General features: G+C 37.8%; 1 protein-coding gene across 1 annotated transcript in view; it reads right to left on the bottom strand.

Moving 5' to 3' along the window:
* Nucleotides 1-5,750: 5,750 nt before the first annotated feature.
* The window catches only part of LOC121368869 (carbonic anhydrase 7-like), a 24,410-nt gene continuing 11,089 nt past the window's right edge, over nucleotides 5,751-19,071 (bottom strand). Inside the window, exons 6-11 of the mRNA XM_041493625.1 lie at nucleotides 12,751-12,924; nucleotides 10,616-10,764; nucleotides 9,730-9,822; nucleotides 7,757-7,820; nucleotides 6,890-7,047; nucleotides 5,751-5,909 (exon numbers count right to left, since the gene is read on the bottom strand). Coding sequence (XP_041349559.1) covers nucleotides 5,751-5,909; nucleotides 6,890-7,047; nucleotides 7,757-7,820; nucleotides 9,730-9,822; nucleotides 10,616-10,764; nucleotides 12,751-12,924 — 797 coding nt within the window. The remainder of the gene's footprint in view (nucleotides 5,910-6,889; nucleotides 7,048-7,756; nucleotides 7,821-9,729; nucleotides 9,823-10,615; nucleotides 10,765-12,750; nucleotides 12,925-19,071) is intronic.

Here is a 19,071-nt window from a genome sequence, read left to right as displayed (position 1 = left end):
CTACGTAAGGAAAACACACACTTCCCTATTCCTACCCCACCCATGCACGACCCTTGTGTTACTTCTGTAAGGACAACGCACGGACGTGTTTTGTTTCCTCTAAAACTGTTGTGAATGATTGGTTAAAGAATTTCAAAACATTCGCAGACAGATAACTAAAATCCAAGCTGCCGTCCAATCTCTCTCTCTCTCTCTCTCTCTCTCTCTCTCTCTCTCTCTCTCTCTCTCTCTCCTCTCCCCAATCTCTCTCGGTATGTGTGTGTGTGTGTGTGTGTGTGTTTGTGTGTGTGTGTGTGTGTGTGTGTGTGTGTGTGTGTGTGTGTGTGTGTGTGTGTGTGTGTGTGCCTGTGTGTGTGCGTGTGTTAGTGAGTGGAGGAGCTGGGGGACGTCGAACGAAAAACTGTTTCTCTACAAGACAAAATTACAGTGTTGCTTCTAATCTGGAGAGGGGGTCATACGATCTTCTCCCACCTCCGCCTGGTTCATACAGGTTTGTTATTTGTTGGCATACCGGCAACGAATTCATTTACATTATACATTATTTACATATATTACAGCATGGTCGCTTACATGTGCTATAAATCTCGATGGCTTGCCTGGGGTGGAGCTTAATACTAGCTACGCAATAACTTCCAGATTTCAGATTATTTGGTGGCAGCGTAACACATTTATGACCCTGAAAAGCAGGAAGTGTCAACAAAAATAAAAACATAGTTTTACAAATTTTGAATCTTTGATAAGACTTCCTGATTCAGGATAATAAGTTGGTTCCGCGGTCATCACATAATTTACCCATCTCCAGAGTTGGGGGTAGACTTTCCCTCCCCCCTCCGTTTCCGAGTAATCATTATGAAGGCAAGTTTGAAGGTAAAGATATTTGACTAAATATTTATGTGTGCAGTAGGCGGACAAATCGGAATGTTGTTTATGTATTATATTCTTGAGAGGGAAATCCCTACATGTTTCCATTAGTAGCAAGGGATCTTTTATATGCACCATCCCACAGACAGGATAACACATACAACGGTCTTTGATATACCAGTCGTGGTGCACTGGCTGGAACGAGAAATAGCCCAATGGGCCCACCGAATGGGATCGATCCTAGACCGACCGAACATCAGGTGTGTGTTTTACCACTAGGCTACGTCCCACCCCTAACAGAATGAATGAATTAATTAATGTTTAACGACACCCCAGCACGAAAACTACATCGGCTGTTGGGTGTCAAACAATGGTAATACAAACAAATAATACTCCTAGCAGAAGACGAAATCTAGTTCAGTAGGCAGATATGGTTTTCCTCCGCCCCAACCAGTACCTCACGACATGTATCAAAAGCCGTGGAATGTCCCGACATGGCTAAGGGGAACGTTTACCTGAAAGACAGCTTTGCTGCTAATGCTTATATGTAGCGGGTTTCCTCTAAGACTATATCAGAATTAATAACTGTTTGACATCCAATTGCCGATTATTAATAAATATATGTGCACTAGTGGTGTGATTAAACAAAGCAAACTTGAAACAGCGTAAATAAAATGTGTTGAGTGCGTCGTTAAATAAAACATTTCCTTCACACTATTGCAGACTACCACACTATCATGTTGTAGTATATTTTGTCACGTGACTCGTCATTAAGACAGATTTTCGGTCGGTTTTTCATAATTAAGATGCTCATTATGCGAGTTTGTGATTGGCTGAAATGGATCTAATACAGCCATTGATGGAAAAAGTGAGATTACCTCATGATGGAGCCTAGGAACAAAAAAACACACAAAAAACAACAACAAAAAACCCCAAAAACCCCCACACACACCCACTCACACCAAACTTTCTATAAAAAGATCTTGAAAAGTGGCTGGCCCGCTATTTAAAATATACAAATCGAATCAGTTAAATGAGAAACACATTAAAGGGACAGACCCTAGTTTCAACCAGTGAAAAGTTTAGTTAATCTACAAACCTGTAACACATTTGGATAAAGTTGCAATTGAGTGAAACATGAGTCTGTGACTTTGAAATGGTGAAACACCCTCTAAAAATAGACTAAACCTCAACTCCATAACTGTTACTTCTCAGACGCACGTGCGTATTTAAATATATGAGACATGCATTTTGTGATATTAAAAACACCAGCATGACCAAAAACATTTCGAATGTACGGACATTGATAATCTAAACCATACAGTCTAAGTAAAGTATGATTTCAGTTATAAAAAAATGGCTATAATAGTCAAAAATATGCCTTAGTGTTTAAAAACTGGGGTATGTCCCTTTAATTTCATACGTTGTAAAAATGTCTATCAGTCCTTTCAGTTTATACTAAATGAGTGGTTAGAGAAATATTCTCCTCTTTTCTCTCTCTCTTTTTTTTTGGGGGGGGGGGGGTGTGTGGGTGATCCTAGCATTCAGTGCTTTGTCATCTGAATTTGGACACTTGGGGGAGGGGAGTCCAATGGAAAGGACACTCGGTTTTCTATCTCTGGGTTTTGTTTCTTGTACCAAGCAGGATCTAGATCAGTCGGTGAAGCTGAAGGTGAGGTACTTGCGTGGTAGGGTCGAATCACAAAATTATAGCGGGCTTCCTCTAAAACATCGTGTCAAAAATGACCAAATGTTTGACATCCAGTGACCGATGATTAAAATATCAATGTGCTCTAGTGATGTTTTTAAACAAACCAAATTTTTTTTTGTTTCTTATACTTCCTCACGCCAGTACGATCTAAAATGGCCAGTCAGGCAGTTTTCTCTATATAATGTATACACAAAATTGATATGGATAACAACACTGGATGGGAGCCGGTACCAAGGTGCAAACCTAATACCTATTAGCCTTAAAGGAGCAGACTCTTGTTTCTAAACAATAAGGCATATTTTTCACTATTAGAGCCGTTTACGATCACTGGAATCAAACATTACTTATATTTTATTGTTTAGTTATCCACTTCCGTCGACCGAAGTGTTTGTGGTCATCCTGGTGTTTCTAATACCACAAAATGCATTTTTTCATATTTTTAAAAAGGCACGTGCGTCTGAGAAGTAATGATTATGGAGTCGTGTTTTAGTCTATTTTCAGGGTATTTCAACGTCACAGACTCTTGTTTCACTCTGTTCTATCCAAATTTGTTACGGGTTTGTAAATTAACCAAACTTAGTTTCCATTTTTACGGGTTGAAAAATATGCCTTAAATGTTTAAAAACTAGGATCTGTCCCTTTAAGGCCGATGGCTTAACCATTGCACGACCGAGGCCGATCCTCAAGAACTAAAATCGCTTTTGTGAACTGTTCTACATGATACACATTCAGTCAGTATTAACTATCGTTTTAGTAAATCATCGCGCTTATTCAATTAGCTGGTAATGATGGATAATGTTACTTGATAATCCTTAACAAATTTCGGTTCCATGATTTTTCCGATACATTACAGGAAGCGATGGATTGCGCGAAATCCGGAGTCCTGGATTCACTCCAATAGTATGATGAACCACACAATGCAGTCAGAGCCGGTTTATCCTAGTAGCACATGTAGCACGTGCTACGGGTTCTGTGCTTCAAGGGCCCCCGCGGTCATGTGTACATTTATTTTCCCAAGGTCAATTTTTTCCCTCTCCCCGAGAGAGTTGCATACTATACATCCTGGGAAGGTGGTCCCGCTGTTATTTGTGCTACAGGCCCCGCGGATCCTTAAAACGTCTCTGAATTCAGTTGTAGTAGAAACTACCATCTTGTTTAATTTGTAAACTTGGTGATTATCACTAGAATTATATTGAATTTGATACAACTGGCGATCTTCGATTGTTCAACGTCAGTATCATGTTATGTATATATAATACTATTATGATTATTGATTGAAAATATAGTTTATTGCATAAACAACAAATGAATTGGGCACAAGTTTGTCAACTTACTAGGCCCTCTCCTATATACATATACTATAATAATAATGGCGACAATTACACAAGTGTAATATAGTAGTAACTCTTCAAAAAAAAGTAGGGGAACTCTAATAAGAGTTTACAATTGCCAACATTGTAAGGTATATTAGCTGTGGGGAATGGTTATATGATAATAGTGAATTAATTGGGCAAACATTACAACCGGTAGGTCAGTATTACAGTAGGTTTTATGACCACCAAAGATCGTAAAGGACGACTGGGGTCAAAAGTGAAATTTGGAAGTTGACGTTTTTTATATCAGTAAATCGCAAATTCAGACAATAAAAATGACTAAAAAGAAAACAATAACAACTGTATGATCAACAGAATGAAAACGATTGACAGAAATAATGTTCCACAGAGATTAATCGACCTTCCTGGAAATTGCCAAAATCGAGAATGACACACCACACACGTACGGACAACTGCGTGATGCACGTGCAAACTATGGAATGTGTTTCGGTGTGTTGATAAACAAACCTGAACGTTCTTTACTAGGATGTCTGTGGTCAAAACGTATGCTCGGTCTAATAGTTCATATTAACATTAATATTTCAGGTTCCCCTACTTTTTTGAAGAGTATATATATATATATATATATATATATATATATATATATATATGTGTGTGTGTGTGTGTGTGTGTGTGTGTGTGTGTGTGTGTGTGTGTACATATTGATGTATGTATGTATTATGTATTGATGTATGGATATCTGTATATTGTATGTATGCCGAGGTTGACTGTTACATACATAAATATTAATGCACTGGCGCAGGGGATAATTAAATCCTTTCTGGCCTCACAAATTGTCCTATGCCGTTGCTGGGAATCGAACCTGTGGCACCGAATCGACCGCAAATTGCAAGACTAACCACGATGTGCTCTGAGCTATTAAAAAGATGCTCTTTAACTCAACCACATGCATGGGGCCTACAATCTACGCGGTCGATCCCGCTTACGTGCATGCAACTGTGGGCAGACCTGGCACCGGCTAGTATGTATTGATGTATGAATATCTATACAGTGTATGTATATCGAGGTTGACTGTTACATACATAGATATTAACGCACTGGCGTAGAGGATAAATAAATGTATGTGTGTGTGTGTGTGTGTGTGTGTCTGTGTGTGTGTGTGTGTGTGTGTGTGTGTGTGTGTGTGTGTGTGTGTCTACATTTATTGTGTTACAGGCCCCCGCCTTTTGATAACAATGAAATTGAAAAAAATTGTTATACAATAAGATTTTGAAAAAACTAGAGATACACAAAAAGCAGAAAATATAATACAAACCATTTGAATATTTTTAAATTAAAACGATATGTTTGTTTTATACATTTTTGGACACAAATATGCCAATTTTTTATAAACAACTTTCATACAGAATCAACAACATCTTACAAGAATCATATCAACTCTGTTGACTCTGCGATCACCTGGCACTTACACTTCCGTCATTCATAGATGTGTACTTTGAGAGACTATCTTTGGTTTTCGGCGATGGTTATATATCAACAGAATCAACAGAGACTTTTTAACCTTACATATTAGATATATGTTTCTAAATACAATATAAGTGGTTGATTATTAAACGTGTTTCTGATCGTCATAGAGTTTGCAATAGCTCAAAGTTCATTTTATTTCCTAATATATATGTTTCGTATGTACGAACATATTTGGAAACCACATCCAGTTTGGGCTTCTTACGAATATTAGGACAATCATAAACACATAGAATATACATACACTGATATTATAAACAAGAACATTTATTTAATATGTAATACCAGTCATTACAGAATTTTACAATGCAGCAAATTCATTACTGCGTCGTGGGTTCAGTGGTAACAGAACTTGTTTCAAAGTGAAGGTTGGTGTACACTTTACGACTGTTTAGTGCCTGCAGTGGCCTAAAGTTATCAGCTAGAGTCCTGTTTTCTTGTCCTCGAACGTTTTCGAAGATATTGCGAAATTCCTGGATCTGAAAATGAAGTCACTTTACTATAGAAAGTAATATAAAGTTAAATAATTGAAACTGGCGCGCACACACATACATATACAACTTATCACTTACACACAACCCCTTTTGTCCGTCTCTCCGTACCTCTCTGTCTCTCTCTGTCTCTCTGTCTCTCTCTCTCTCTCTCTCTCTCTCTCTCTCTCTCTCTCTCTCTCTCTCTCTCTCTCTCTCTCTCTCTCTCTCTGGGCCGGGATGTTACTCAGTGGTAAAGCGCTCGTCTGAGGTACGAAGTGTCACAGGATCGATCGTCCTCCGTGGATTATGATTTTTTCCCGCAATACCCAGTATCCCACGACTGGTACATGAAATACCGTGGTATGTACTGTCCTGTCTATTGGAACACCCCTTGCTGATATATCGGTAGGAGTAGCCTATGTGGTGGTAGTGGGTTTCCTCTCGATCTTTCTCTCAACCAAAAAATAACCCCACCATAATAAACGTATTTTAAAAATGTCATGAGGTGTCGTAAAACACGGTTTTCCCTCTCTTTTCTCACACGTACACACATCCGCGCGTATTGGAATAAATTGTTTTGATCTTTAGAAAGTGCTCAATCTAAATTTTGCGTCATAATAATTAAACATAGTTTAGCCACAGTGTATACTTTTTTGACTGACGCTCTAAATTTTTGGTTAATTGATCACAATTATGCCCTGAAGATAAATACCATTTTGCCCCAAGTCCAACCACTGACCTTGCCAGAGATTTGGCTTATGATGGACGTACCTTGACCTAGCCCGAGTAGGCCTACTCTGACTGTAAAAGAGCTAGACGGACATTTGGACATAAATACGCTGTAATAAGAGCGTATTTATGTCCAAATATCCGTCTAGCTCTTTTACAGACAGAGTACTCGGGCTAACCTGGACCTTGAAAGGATATAGGTACATAAATACAGTTTACGTCTAAATTGTGGTTAGATGATAAATAAGCTATACAACCTGTGCGTCTGAAATGTGGATTTCGTCTTTAAATAAAGTCCACGTGACCGATTCAGAGCAAGGGGGCGTGGTCAGGCTGCCGTCATATCTGAACCAGGAATTGATCTTCTTCGGTAACAAAGATAATATTGGAAACGCAGCAATTGGCTTTCTGCTGTCTGTCGGTTAAAAAGAAAACCATAAAGCAATATTTAGTTGGGTCTCCTGTTCTTCAAATCCTAAACAAACATGGGCCGAGATAAAATAATATTGTTACATACGAATTCAGAATTGTTTATTATTATTTTATTATTAATAATAATTTGTTGGTTTTTTGGGGGTTTTTTTTTTTTTTTTTTTTTTGGGGGGGGGGGGTTGGTGGGGTGGTCTTTTTTTGTCTTTTTTATTGTTTGTTTAGGTGTTTTTTTGGGGGGGTGGGGGGGGTGGGGGGTGGGGGGGGATTTGTTTGTTTTTTGTTTTTAAGTTTTTATTTTAGATGACTGACGCGGCTTAAATTCCAAACAAAATTAAAGGAGATATATGTGTACAAATATATAAAAATGCATACCATGTAAAAATGCATACCATGTAAAAATGCATGCCATGTAAAAATGCACACCATGTTCATAGTAAATGTTCCTTTTAGGACGCTGATTATAAATGGGGAAAGAGACACAGATTTGAAAATATATCTTGTGTGGTATTCAAAACACGCGCTGTGGCTGTTTTCTTCTAGAGTCAAGTCAATCTATATAATGTAGTAATTACTTAATCCTTATTGTTGTGTAAAACCTCAAAAAAATACCTTTAAAGTTATTCGACTCAAGATCACTTTATCTTATATATCAGTTTAAAGGTAGTGTTACTGAATGAATACATAAGACAAACCTTTGAACTTGATATCCAAGATGTGATTCGTAATTTGGAGCATGCTTTTGTTTACTTTGCCAACCTAGAAAACAATTTTTAAAAAATAAGCTCTCACCAAACGTATGCTTGCCCTCTCTATTACTTAAACGCCATTGACCCTCAGAATCAGCACATATTTAATTTTATGAACTACCTGTACGTCTACTCGCACAGTAAAACATTTCGATTTCTGATAAATCGTTGACTGAATCAAGAAAGGATTTCTAAGGGAGGAAAGAAAAACATGTTTTGGTTAACGACGCACTCAACACATTTTATTTACGGTTATATGGCGTCAGAGATATGGTTAAGGACCACACATATATTGAGAGAGGAAACCCGCTGTCGCCACTTCATGGGCTACTCTTTCCGATTAGCAGCAAGGGATCTTTTCTATGCACAATCCTACAGACAGGGTAGTACATACCACGACCTTTGATATACCAATCGTGGTGCACTGGCTGGAACGAGAAATAACCCAATAGGCCCACCGACGGGGATCGATCCCACACCGACTGCGCATCGAGCAAACTCTGTACCACTGGGCTACGTCCCGCCCCTCTAAGGGAGGAGAAACAAACGGAAAATATGAATGTGCCAAAATAGCCACATCTTGTCTCATGCGATATTTTATACATATTTTAAACATCTCATCCATCTCACGCCACCCACACTTCTCGGAAGAATATATTCGTTAAGGCTGGTTCCCATACACTCTGTAGCACATCGTCGAACGACTGACGCGAACTGACACAGATTGAAGCAGACCAAAGAAACATTTATGGCAACACAGTCGTAGCTAATGTATCGGATCCGGACTGGCGATGGATCAGGAAACTTGAAACGTGGGACTGGATCTTTCAACGCTTTCAAAATGTTAAAGTTTGTTTTGTTTAACGACACCACTAGAGCACATTGATTGATTAATCATCGGCTATTGGATATCAAACATTTGGTAATTTTGACATACAGACCTAGAGGGCAATCCCGCTATAATTTTTTTCCATTAGCAGCAAGGAATCTTTTACATGCACCATCCAACAGACAGGATAGTACATACCACGGCCTTTGATATAGCAGCTCTTGCCGGTGTTCTGGCTAGAACGAAGTGTAGGTAGCAGGATCTAGCTCAGTCGGTGAAGCGCTCGCCTATGGTGCTATGGTGAGAGGATCGAACCCCCTCAGTGGAGCCATTTTCTGATTGGATTTTCCCCGTCCCAACCAGTGCCCCACAACTGGTATACTGGTATGTGCTGACTTGTGGGAAAATGCATATAAAACATCCCTTGCTGCTATTTAGAAACAATGTAGCGGTTTTCCTCTCAGCCTATATGTCACAATTACCGAATGTTTGACATCCAATAGCAGGTGTTCTCTTGTGATGTCGTCAAGAAACCTTTAGTTGAAATCTATTCAACTTTACAGAATGTTTGAGAGGATCGGCGCCTTTCTCACATTTTATGGAAACCAGTCTCCTGTGTCAGGACGTTAATAAACACTCATTCGTTTCAACCACAAGCTGGGTGTACCAGAATGTTTATACAGAATCTAAAGGTCAAATGTAATAGCGTGTTTCGATGTCGAGTTAGCATAAAGCAATCAGGAACAAAGGTACGAATCGACCGCTAAATATTTGCGAATTCATTCAAATGACTTTCAACATATCGACGTCAGAACATTTGCTGGGAACATGTGTTTAACTCACACTTCTTTCTTACAACTTATTCCTGAAATGATGCAATAGGTACAACATTTTAAAATTTAATGTTATTCAATTTAATGTAGTGTCAGTAACCATAACCAAAACTAGATAAGGGTGATGTGAAAAAAGTGTAGAAGGACCTCTGTTACTATACCCTGGCTACTGTTTTCACACACCCATCCTCTCTTGCCATGTCATGACTTGACAATTATTTACGTTCTCGGTATCTTTCGAGATGGGAACGTCTTACCTTGAAAAAGAATGCTAATACAGCAATACCCATATTCTTGTGTATAGCAGAAGTGAAGTCGGCGTACTTGTCATTATACAGAACGATGTGCATCTGAAAGTTAAAACAAACTTGATTCAGAAATAACCAAGTTCACAGCTAGAACATTCAATATCTGAAAAGTATTACTGCACCTTGTTTTTTAGAATATTTATTTTACGCCGATTTTTAGCAGCACTGTTTAATTCTGGTACACGTTTTGTTTGATCATGGCTACCTTATGCATGCAGTTGAAGATGAGTTCCACTTCATCAGTTCAGGTCGTAGGGCTTTACGTGCACATTCAGAGCAAGCTGTTGTAATGCACGCTCCACTTCATATTACTTTGTCCATTTTATAGTACTCTGAGAGGCAAATATATTAAACCATGCTATTATACCCGACCATCTTATTTAAATTAATACAATTACTGTCCATTAATAACGTAAAGCAGTTAACAACATTGTGTAACTATTTATTAGCAGCAAAATTCATAATTTATATTTATAATAGATCTACGAATCACTCTCCACAATGCACTGCAATGTATTATTATGTGATAAATAATAAATATATAACTATATGATGGATTATGGTTAATGTATTATGTATATATATAAAACACATACCACGGCCATTTACCAGTGGTGTACTGGTTGGAACGAGAAAAAAGCAATCAGTTGAACTGATCCATGAATGTGGTTCAAGCCTGCGACGCAAGCACCTAGAGAGAGAGAGAGAGAGAGAGAGAGAGAGAGAGAGAGAGAGAGAGAGAGAGAGAGAGAGAGAGAGAGGGGAGAAAGAAGCGGAGACATATACTGTTGGCTACGATGATGACGACGACGATGATGTATTGATATCAAGTTACCTCCATAGGAAAATAACCTCCATCGATGCAGTGTTCTGAACCTCGGTGATTCTGTAACCCCCAGTGATAGTGAAATTGTATCAGCCTGTAGCGTCCCTCCAGACCTCCTCCGGTAATGTAAATAGGACTGCCACTGACGATAATTTTAACTGCAAACAGAGAGTACAATGTTTCAACAGTCGTAGACACTTGACATTTGCCTTATTTCAAGTAGAATTCAAACAACATCACATAAATCAAAGAATAGTTTTGGCACAAATACGGAAATTGACCATATGATTATTTCTACAAATGCAATGTGTTATATTGACTATATCTATCAATGTATCTATCTATGTATCTATGTGTCTGTCTATATATATATGTATGTATGTATGTATGTATGTATCTATCCTATCCTATCCTATCCTATCCTATTCTATCCTATCCTATCTTATCTATCTATCTATCTATCTATCTATCTATCTATCTATCTATCTATCTATCTATCTATCTATCTATCTATCTCTCTGTCTGTCTGTCTATCTTATCTATCTTACCTATCTAGCTATATAGCTACATATCTATCTATCTATCTATCTATCTATCTATCTATATCATCCAATCTATCTGTCTGTCTGTCTGTGTGTCTCTCTCTCTCTCTCTCTCTCTCTCTCTCTCTCTCTCTCTCTCTCTCTCTCTCTCTCTCTCTCTCTCTCTCTCTCTCTCTCTCTCTATATATATATATTGACGGTGTAATTAAATCTACATCTGATGAGTGAGAGCAATAATTCAACTCTCTCACGAAACAAGCCTGTCATGTAGAGAAAAACATACACTTTTTAACGATATATATATATATATATATAAATAAATTCAACGTCACCATTGAAGTGTCACTCATATTGTTAGTACTACACATGTTAACGTTGCCCGTCCAACACACTAATTATTGAAGAAGGAATGTATGGCCTTCGTGGATTAGGTCCAAAGTGAAGTTTCCTATGTCGCGTTTGGATTTCAATATGTGTAATGGTACTTTGGTTAGAGGCCACAACAAAATGGTAAAAGTTATGCAAACAAATGCACCTACTCTCACCCCAACAAATGGGTTGTCTCAACGCACTATGTCTGAAATTCTGTATATTGTACCCGTGCAATGCGTTCTCACCATGGGTATTAAAGTGTGCATGATTGCCATTCACATATTCACGCACACTTCAGTTGCAAATGTGTCGTGTTTTGTCTAATGTTGAGAAGGGCAATGGAGTAGGTCGGACACAGGTTTAACACGGTCAACGAGAAGTCGCGAGGCACTTTAATGTCAGTCAGAGTATGATTGGGTGGATGAGGCAACGATTTCAAATGACTGGATCCGTTTTCTATACACAATGATTGGGGTGTGGAGGTCAACAGCAAAAAAAAAAAAAAAAAAAAAAAATGAGTTGCTAGATCGGCAAGACATAAAATGGAATTCAAAGGAGAACAAAAACAGAGGGCATTGGGATAAAACAATGTTTTTAATATAAAACGATATTTAAAAAAATAAATAAACACACCCAATGGAATTGCTTGAAACGAAAAAAAAACAAAAAAAAAACGAAAAACAACAAGAGCCTACCGCATTCTGCTTTCGATATTGGAATATATATGTAAAAATCAAAACACAGGTAAAAAACATTTTGCACCAAAGAATAAAAAGGGAAGTAACTTTGTATTGCATTGTATTTGGTTGTACTCGAGTACGGGACTTGGTACGATTATCTGGCCACATGGTTCAAGCGCACGAGTTGTGTCCATTAATTCAAACATCAATACATTTAATGAATCGATTAGTTAGTTAGAACTTTGTTGTTAGTTTGTCGTTGTTGCAGGTAATGGTGGTGTTTTATTTCTGTCGTGTTTTCTTTGTCTTTTTTTGAAGAGGGAGTGTTGTTTATTGCACTGGATTTTGTCCGCAGTGTTTGTGTACTTTTGTTGTATTTGGCGCAAACTCCATGCATCCATAATCCATATATTTATACACGTAATAATGCATAGATACGCACACGTGTACGGAGACGCATAGATGGAATCTACTCAACATGTTTGATTAAACAATTATTGCTACGGATTACGCATTGCAAATTAAGTATACGTTCGTATTTGCGCCTTACCCGTATATCCACCAGTATTCGCTATAACCATCGACACGCCATTGGTGTTGTTCAGTTCACTGAGGTTGAAGTCGGTTAGGCCTCTGCCTGGTTCCACCAGCTCAGATACAACTTCGACTGGAGACTGTCGGTCACCTCCACAAGTCGGAAAGACTAATGGCCAGTTTTCCGGTCCTGCTCAAAACAGGCAAAGTATAATTGAAGAATAAAACACTACATATCCAGCTCACAAAATGACAACGAATATTCTAAAACGGGGTGGAGGTGGGGTGAAAGTTAAAGTTGTTTTTAAAGAGAACATTGATTAATTAATCATCGGCTATTAGATGTCAAACATTTGGTAATTCTGAGACGTAGTCATCAAAGAAAGATCTTTTATATGTAACTTGCCACAGACAGGACAACACATACCTTTGATATACAAGTCGTGGTGCAGTGGCTGGGATAAAAAATAGCCCAATGGGTCCACCGACGGGGATCGATCCTTTTAACGATTCTATGGGTAGGGGAAAGACCACTACACCCTCTTCTCTCTCACTAACGACTAACAATTAACAACTAATCCACTGTCCTGGACATATAGCCCAAATAGCTGAGGTGTGTGCCCAGGACAGTTTGTTTGAACCTTAATTGGATATAAGCACGAAAATAAGTTGAAATGAAATGGAATGATCCCGAACGTGTACAGAATCCATGCTAATTACTTCTATATCATATATAACAAATTATGTTTAACTATTACGGAATTTGATGGCCATAACTGTGATAATTGGAATCACAGTAGTGTTGATAACAACAACAACAACAACTATTATAATAATAATAATAATAATAATAATAATAATAATAATAATAATTATTATTATTATTATTATTATTATTATTAAAATAATAATGTGTATAGTAAGTGTATTGTACGAACCTAGATCATTATGAGAATATGCCCACTTATTTCCTGAAAAAGAAAATGGTAAATGAATGTACATAGTGCACCACCATTTAATTATCTTCTTCTTTTTTTTCAGCAGAAAATTGTTTACTAAAAATTGAAAAATTCTAAATTTCCAAAATATATCTCTAATAATTTGTGGAGAATGCCCTAGAGGATCGTTGTGCCAAGTTTCAGAACAATCCAATACAAGGAAGGAAATGTTTTATTTAATGACGCACTCAACACATTTTATTTACGGTCATATGGCGTCGGACATATGGTTAAGGACCACACAAATATTGAGGGAGGAAATCTGTCGCCACTTCATGGGCTACTCCTTTCGATTAGCAGCAAGGGATCTTTTATATGCACCATTCTACAGACAGGAGAGCACATATCACGACCTTTGATATACCAGTCGTGGTGCACTGGCTGGAACGAGGAATAGCCCAATGGGCCCACTGACGCATATCGAGCGAGCGCTTTGCCACTGGGCTACGTCCCGCCGAATCCAATACAAATTCTACAAGAAGACAGATGCCGAACAGACAGACACAAGACAAATCGGTATTAGAAAAGCTCCACTGATGAATGTCATAGTGGATCTGTAGGAGAAAATAGATTTTGAAAATGTTCAATGTTACATTTGTATTTAAAAATGTTTTAAATTTAATAAAAATTGTAAGATTCTAACATATTTCTATATTAGTTTACGAAGACTGCTCCAGATAATCATAATTAATATTCGATCAAAATCATAGGAGAAGATGGACTTTTAAATTTTAAATTTCTATTTAAAATTTTAAAAATTGAATAAAAATTCAGACATTCTAAATTTCCAAAATATCTCTGTATTAGTTTATGAAGACTGTCCATGAGAATGACTAAGCTCTAAGTTTCGACGCAATGCAATCTAACCTCTAGAAAAAGCTAGACGTTTGAAGTTTCAGTGTTAAATTTATATTTAAAATTGTTAAATTTAATAAAAATTCACAGTCAACATTTCCAAAATTTCATCTATATTAGTTTGTAAAGACTTCCTCAGAGAATCATAGTTCCAAGTTCAGAACTATTGGATCTAAATTCTAGGAGAAGATAAGACATTAAAAATTTCTATTTACATTTTAAAAATATTTAGTAAAAATTCATAAATTTAAAATTTCCAAAATATCGCTCTATTAGTGTGTGTGTGTGTGTGTGTGTGTGTGTGTGTGTGTGTGTGTGTGTGTTGTGTGTCTATATGTGTGTGTGTGTGTGTGTGTGCGTGCGTGTGTGTGTGTGTGTATGTATAGCTCAAACATACCTGCACCGCAATGCACTTGTTGAATTAGCCAGAACCACAGTGTTACTCCAAACAGTAAAGCAGTAGTTAGCATGGTTTTCTTATTCAAGATACAGAAGTCCTACCAAAGGTTACAGCAATGGCTAACTCATATATATCAGTTTAGACTGCCCTGTGTCTCAGCAGTGATACCCCTTCTTCATTGTGATTAATACTCACAGCTTCAAGCATTTTAGAGTGCACAAAGTTCTCATTCTTTTCAGTACACCTGTCAGCGAAGTATATAATATATATTTGTTGTCACCTGGTACCAAAGCAAGGGCGACGTTGAAATAAAAGTGATGCCAGTGAAACAATTATTGATGCATTGTCTCACCACAACAGACAATTATTGCCTTATCATCCTGGTTACCTGAACAATGTAATGAGGGAGGTCGATTTTTTCTTTGATTGTGCGAGATGGGGTTGTGGTGGGTGTGAAGGTAAAAGTTTAAACTACAAAACTGAACACCACATCTACTAAAACATTCAATTCAACGTGTTATATTAAGTAGCCTTGATTGATTTTCTTTCTTTTCTGGCTAAAACCGACGCAATCCTGTTTCCACGTAACGTTTCACTCACCCAATCAAAATATCACTGACACACATCTGCTAGCAGCTTGATATATTTGAAATGACTCACTGACGAAATGCCACGAATATCAGAAATGTGTTAATGCTTCTACCCTACACGCACACACCTTCAATCATTGTGCTACTTCTATGTGGAAAATAACCGCACCCACTTGGCTCCCTTTTCCCCTCTCAACCCGCTTGCCCTGTTCTACGTCGGCGCGGAAAACGCCACCCACCCACGCACGACCCCTGTTCTACTTCCGCGATGAAGCGTTGTCCACGGACTTTATTTCCTCTCAGACTGTTGTGAATGAATATATATAGCAGTTCGATGCATTCACATATGGGGAGAATTAAAAATCCCAGCTGTCCTCCAATATGAAGTGGGGTGCACATGTTATAGTTGAGGGGGTAGGGGTAGGGAGTTGGGACAAGCAAATATATAGTTTTTTTCATCATAAACAAAACAGAAAGTTAAGTGTTTTGCGTCTAAACTGGGGTCATATGATCTTCTCCCCCTCCCGGTTCCTACAGGCCTGATATGTGCTGAAAGAGACAAATAATTTATTTACGTTACACCGTATATAGGCCCATTCCAGCATAGTTGTTCATTTAAAAAATATTTAAAAAACCCATTGAAGTAGCATGTGCAATAAATATCGATACTTCGCGTCAGGTGAGCGCTTTACCACTGGACTACCGGCTACGTAATATTAGCTATGCAATAACTTTCACATTTCAGATTATTTGGTGTCAGCGCAAAACATGTATGACCCTGAAAAGCAGGAAGTGTCAACAAAATAGAAAACATAGTTTTACAAACTTTAAATTCTTGCTAAGACTTCCTGGATGCAGGGTGATAAATGGGTTACGCGGTCATTAAATAATTTACCCATCTTCAGAGTTGGGGGGTAGTGCTTCCTGTTCCCTATCCATGGGATGTTTGTTGTTAGGGAAGTTTGAAGGCAAAGATATGTGACTAAATATTTATATGTTTACAATACATGTAGACAGATATATCGAAATCTTCATTTATTATATTCTTGATTCACGCATATTCGCTCCACTCTCCTCCACTTAACATCGCTGTAATAAGAGTGTGCTTCGCTGAAATGGACCTAATACAGGCATTGATGCAAAAGGGGAGATTATTTCATGGTGGTGCCTAGAAAGGGAAATCCGGGGTCCTGGATTCACTCTAATAGTATGAGAGTTCATTCATCCACTATTCACTTCTAGGAATTAGGGAAGAATTAAAACAATTTACATGTTTAATGGTACGCCTTCTGGCTGTATTTTGCCCAAGCTATTTTGTAATAGTGTGCATAGACGTTTTGGAACATGGGTGTATAGCGGAAGAGACAACCGGAGTGAATCGATTAACGAACCACCTGTTGGGACCTGTACAACAGCCATATGTGGTAATATAGCAAAAAACTGAGACGGAAAGGTTTTCAATTTTGAAGTGAAAATAAATGCTTATAAAATGAAGGAAGGAAATGTTTTATTTAAGGACGCACTCAACACATTTTATTTACGGTTATATGGCGTCGGACATATGGTTATGAATCACACAGATATTGAGGGAGGAAACCCGCTGTCGCCACTTCATGGGCTACTCTTTTCGATTAGCAGCAAGGGATCTTTTATATGCACCATTCCACAGACATGAGAGCACATACCACGGCCTTTGATGTAATAGTCGTGGTGCACTGGCTGGAGCGAAAAATAGCCCAATGGGCCTACTGACTGGCATCGATCCCAAAACAACCGTGCATCAAGCGAGCGCTTTACCACTGGGCTACGTCTCGCCCCTGCTTATATAATGTATGTTCGCAATATTCTATGTTGTTAGTACCAACGAGAACCCGTTCTATTGGCAATCGTCATTTGAAGTTGGACAATTTAACATGGATTTCAATGGCAGATGGTATCTGTGTAGTGAGACATTAATCCAGTTGTAGTAGGAACCGCCACCTTGTTTAATTTGTGAACTTGGTGGTTATCACTTGGCATATATTTTATTTTTCGTATAGGTCCACCTCGTGATCATCCAATGTTTAACGTCAGCATCTTAGTATAAACAATATTATTATGACTAATTGATTGAACACATATTTTACTGCGTAAACAACAAAATGATTGGGCACATGTTTGTCAACTTACTAAGCCCTCTTCTATATACATATACTCTTCAAAAAAAGTAGGAAAACTCTAATAAGAATTTACAGTTGCCAAAATTGTAAGGTATATTAGCCGTGGGGAATGGTTATATGATAATAGTGAATTAATTTGGCAAACATTGCAACCGGCAGTTCAGTATTACAGTAGGTTTTATGACCACCAAAGATCTCGAAGGACGATTGGGGTCAGAAGTGAAATTTGAAATTTAATGTTTTTTATCAGTAAATCACAAATTCAAACAATAAAAATGACTAACAACAAAACAATAACAACTGTATGATCAACAGAATGAAAACGATTGACAGAAATAATGTTCCACAGTGATTAATCGACCTTCCTGGAAATTGTCATAATTGAGAATGACAACACACGCACGTGTACGGGGCAACTGCGTGATGCACGTGCAAACTATGGAATGTGTTTCGGTGTGTTGATAAACAGACCTGAACGTGCTTTACTAGGATATCTGTGGTCAGAACGTATGTTCGGTCTAATAGTTGATATTAACATTAATATTTCAGGTTCCCCTACTTTTTTGAAGAGTATATAATATAATACTAATGGCGACAATTACATAATTATAATATACTAATAAGATATACCTGTGTGTACATATACAATTTACATACAAATGTATTTCGATGACAATCAAATTGGAAAAGATTAAGTATTTTATACAACAGGATTTTGAAGGAAACTAGATAGAAAAACACGTAACGAAGTAAATATAGTATAAACCATTAGACTATTTTTAATGAAAACGACGTGTTTGGTTAAACAAAATTGAACACAAATAAACGTTTTTTTTCAATTTATGAATGACGTTCATACAGAAAAACAACAACATGTTACAAGAATGGCCATCAGTTTTGTGAACTCTGCAATCACCTGGCAATTGTATTGCAGTCATTTGGCGAGTGGACGTAGCCCAGTAGTAAAGCGTTCGCTTGATGCGCGGTCGGTTAGGCATTGATCCCATCGGTGGGCCCATTGGGCTATTTCTCGTTCCAACTAGTACACCACAACTGGTATATCAAAGGCGGTGGCATGTGCTATCCTGTCTGTGGGATGGTGCATATAGAATATCCCTTCTTACTAATACAAAAAGGTAGCAGGTGTCCTCTCTGAGACTATATGTCAAAATTACCAAATGCTTAGCCCATGGTTAATACACCAATGTATTCTAGTGGTGTCGTTAAACAAAGCAAACTGTTTCAGTCATTGGTATGTACCTTAAAGCGATTATCTTGAGTTTGCTACAATCGTTAAGATGATGTCGACCAACAGAGACTTTTTAACGACTGTAT

Source organism: Gigantopelta aegis, chromosome 3 (assembly GCF_016097555.1).
Source record: "Gigantopelta aegis isolate Gae_Host chromosome 3, Gae_host_genome, whole genome shotgun sequence".
Lineage (NCBI taxonomy): Eukaryota > Metazoa > Mollusca > Gastropoda > Neomphalida > Peltospiridae > Gigantopelta > Gigantopelta aegis.
The sequence above is the reverse complement of the archived record's forward strand: the minus strand, read 5'-3'. Positions and strand labels throughout refer to the sequence as shown.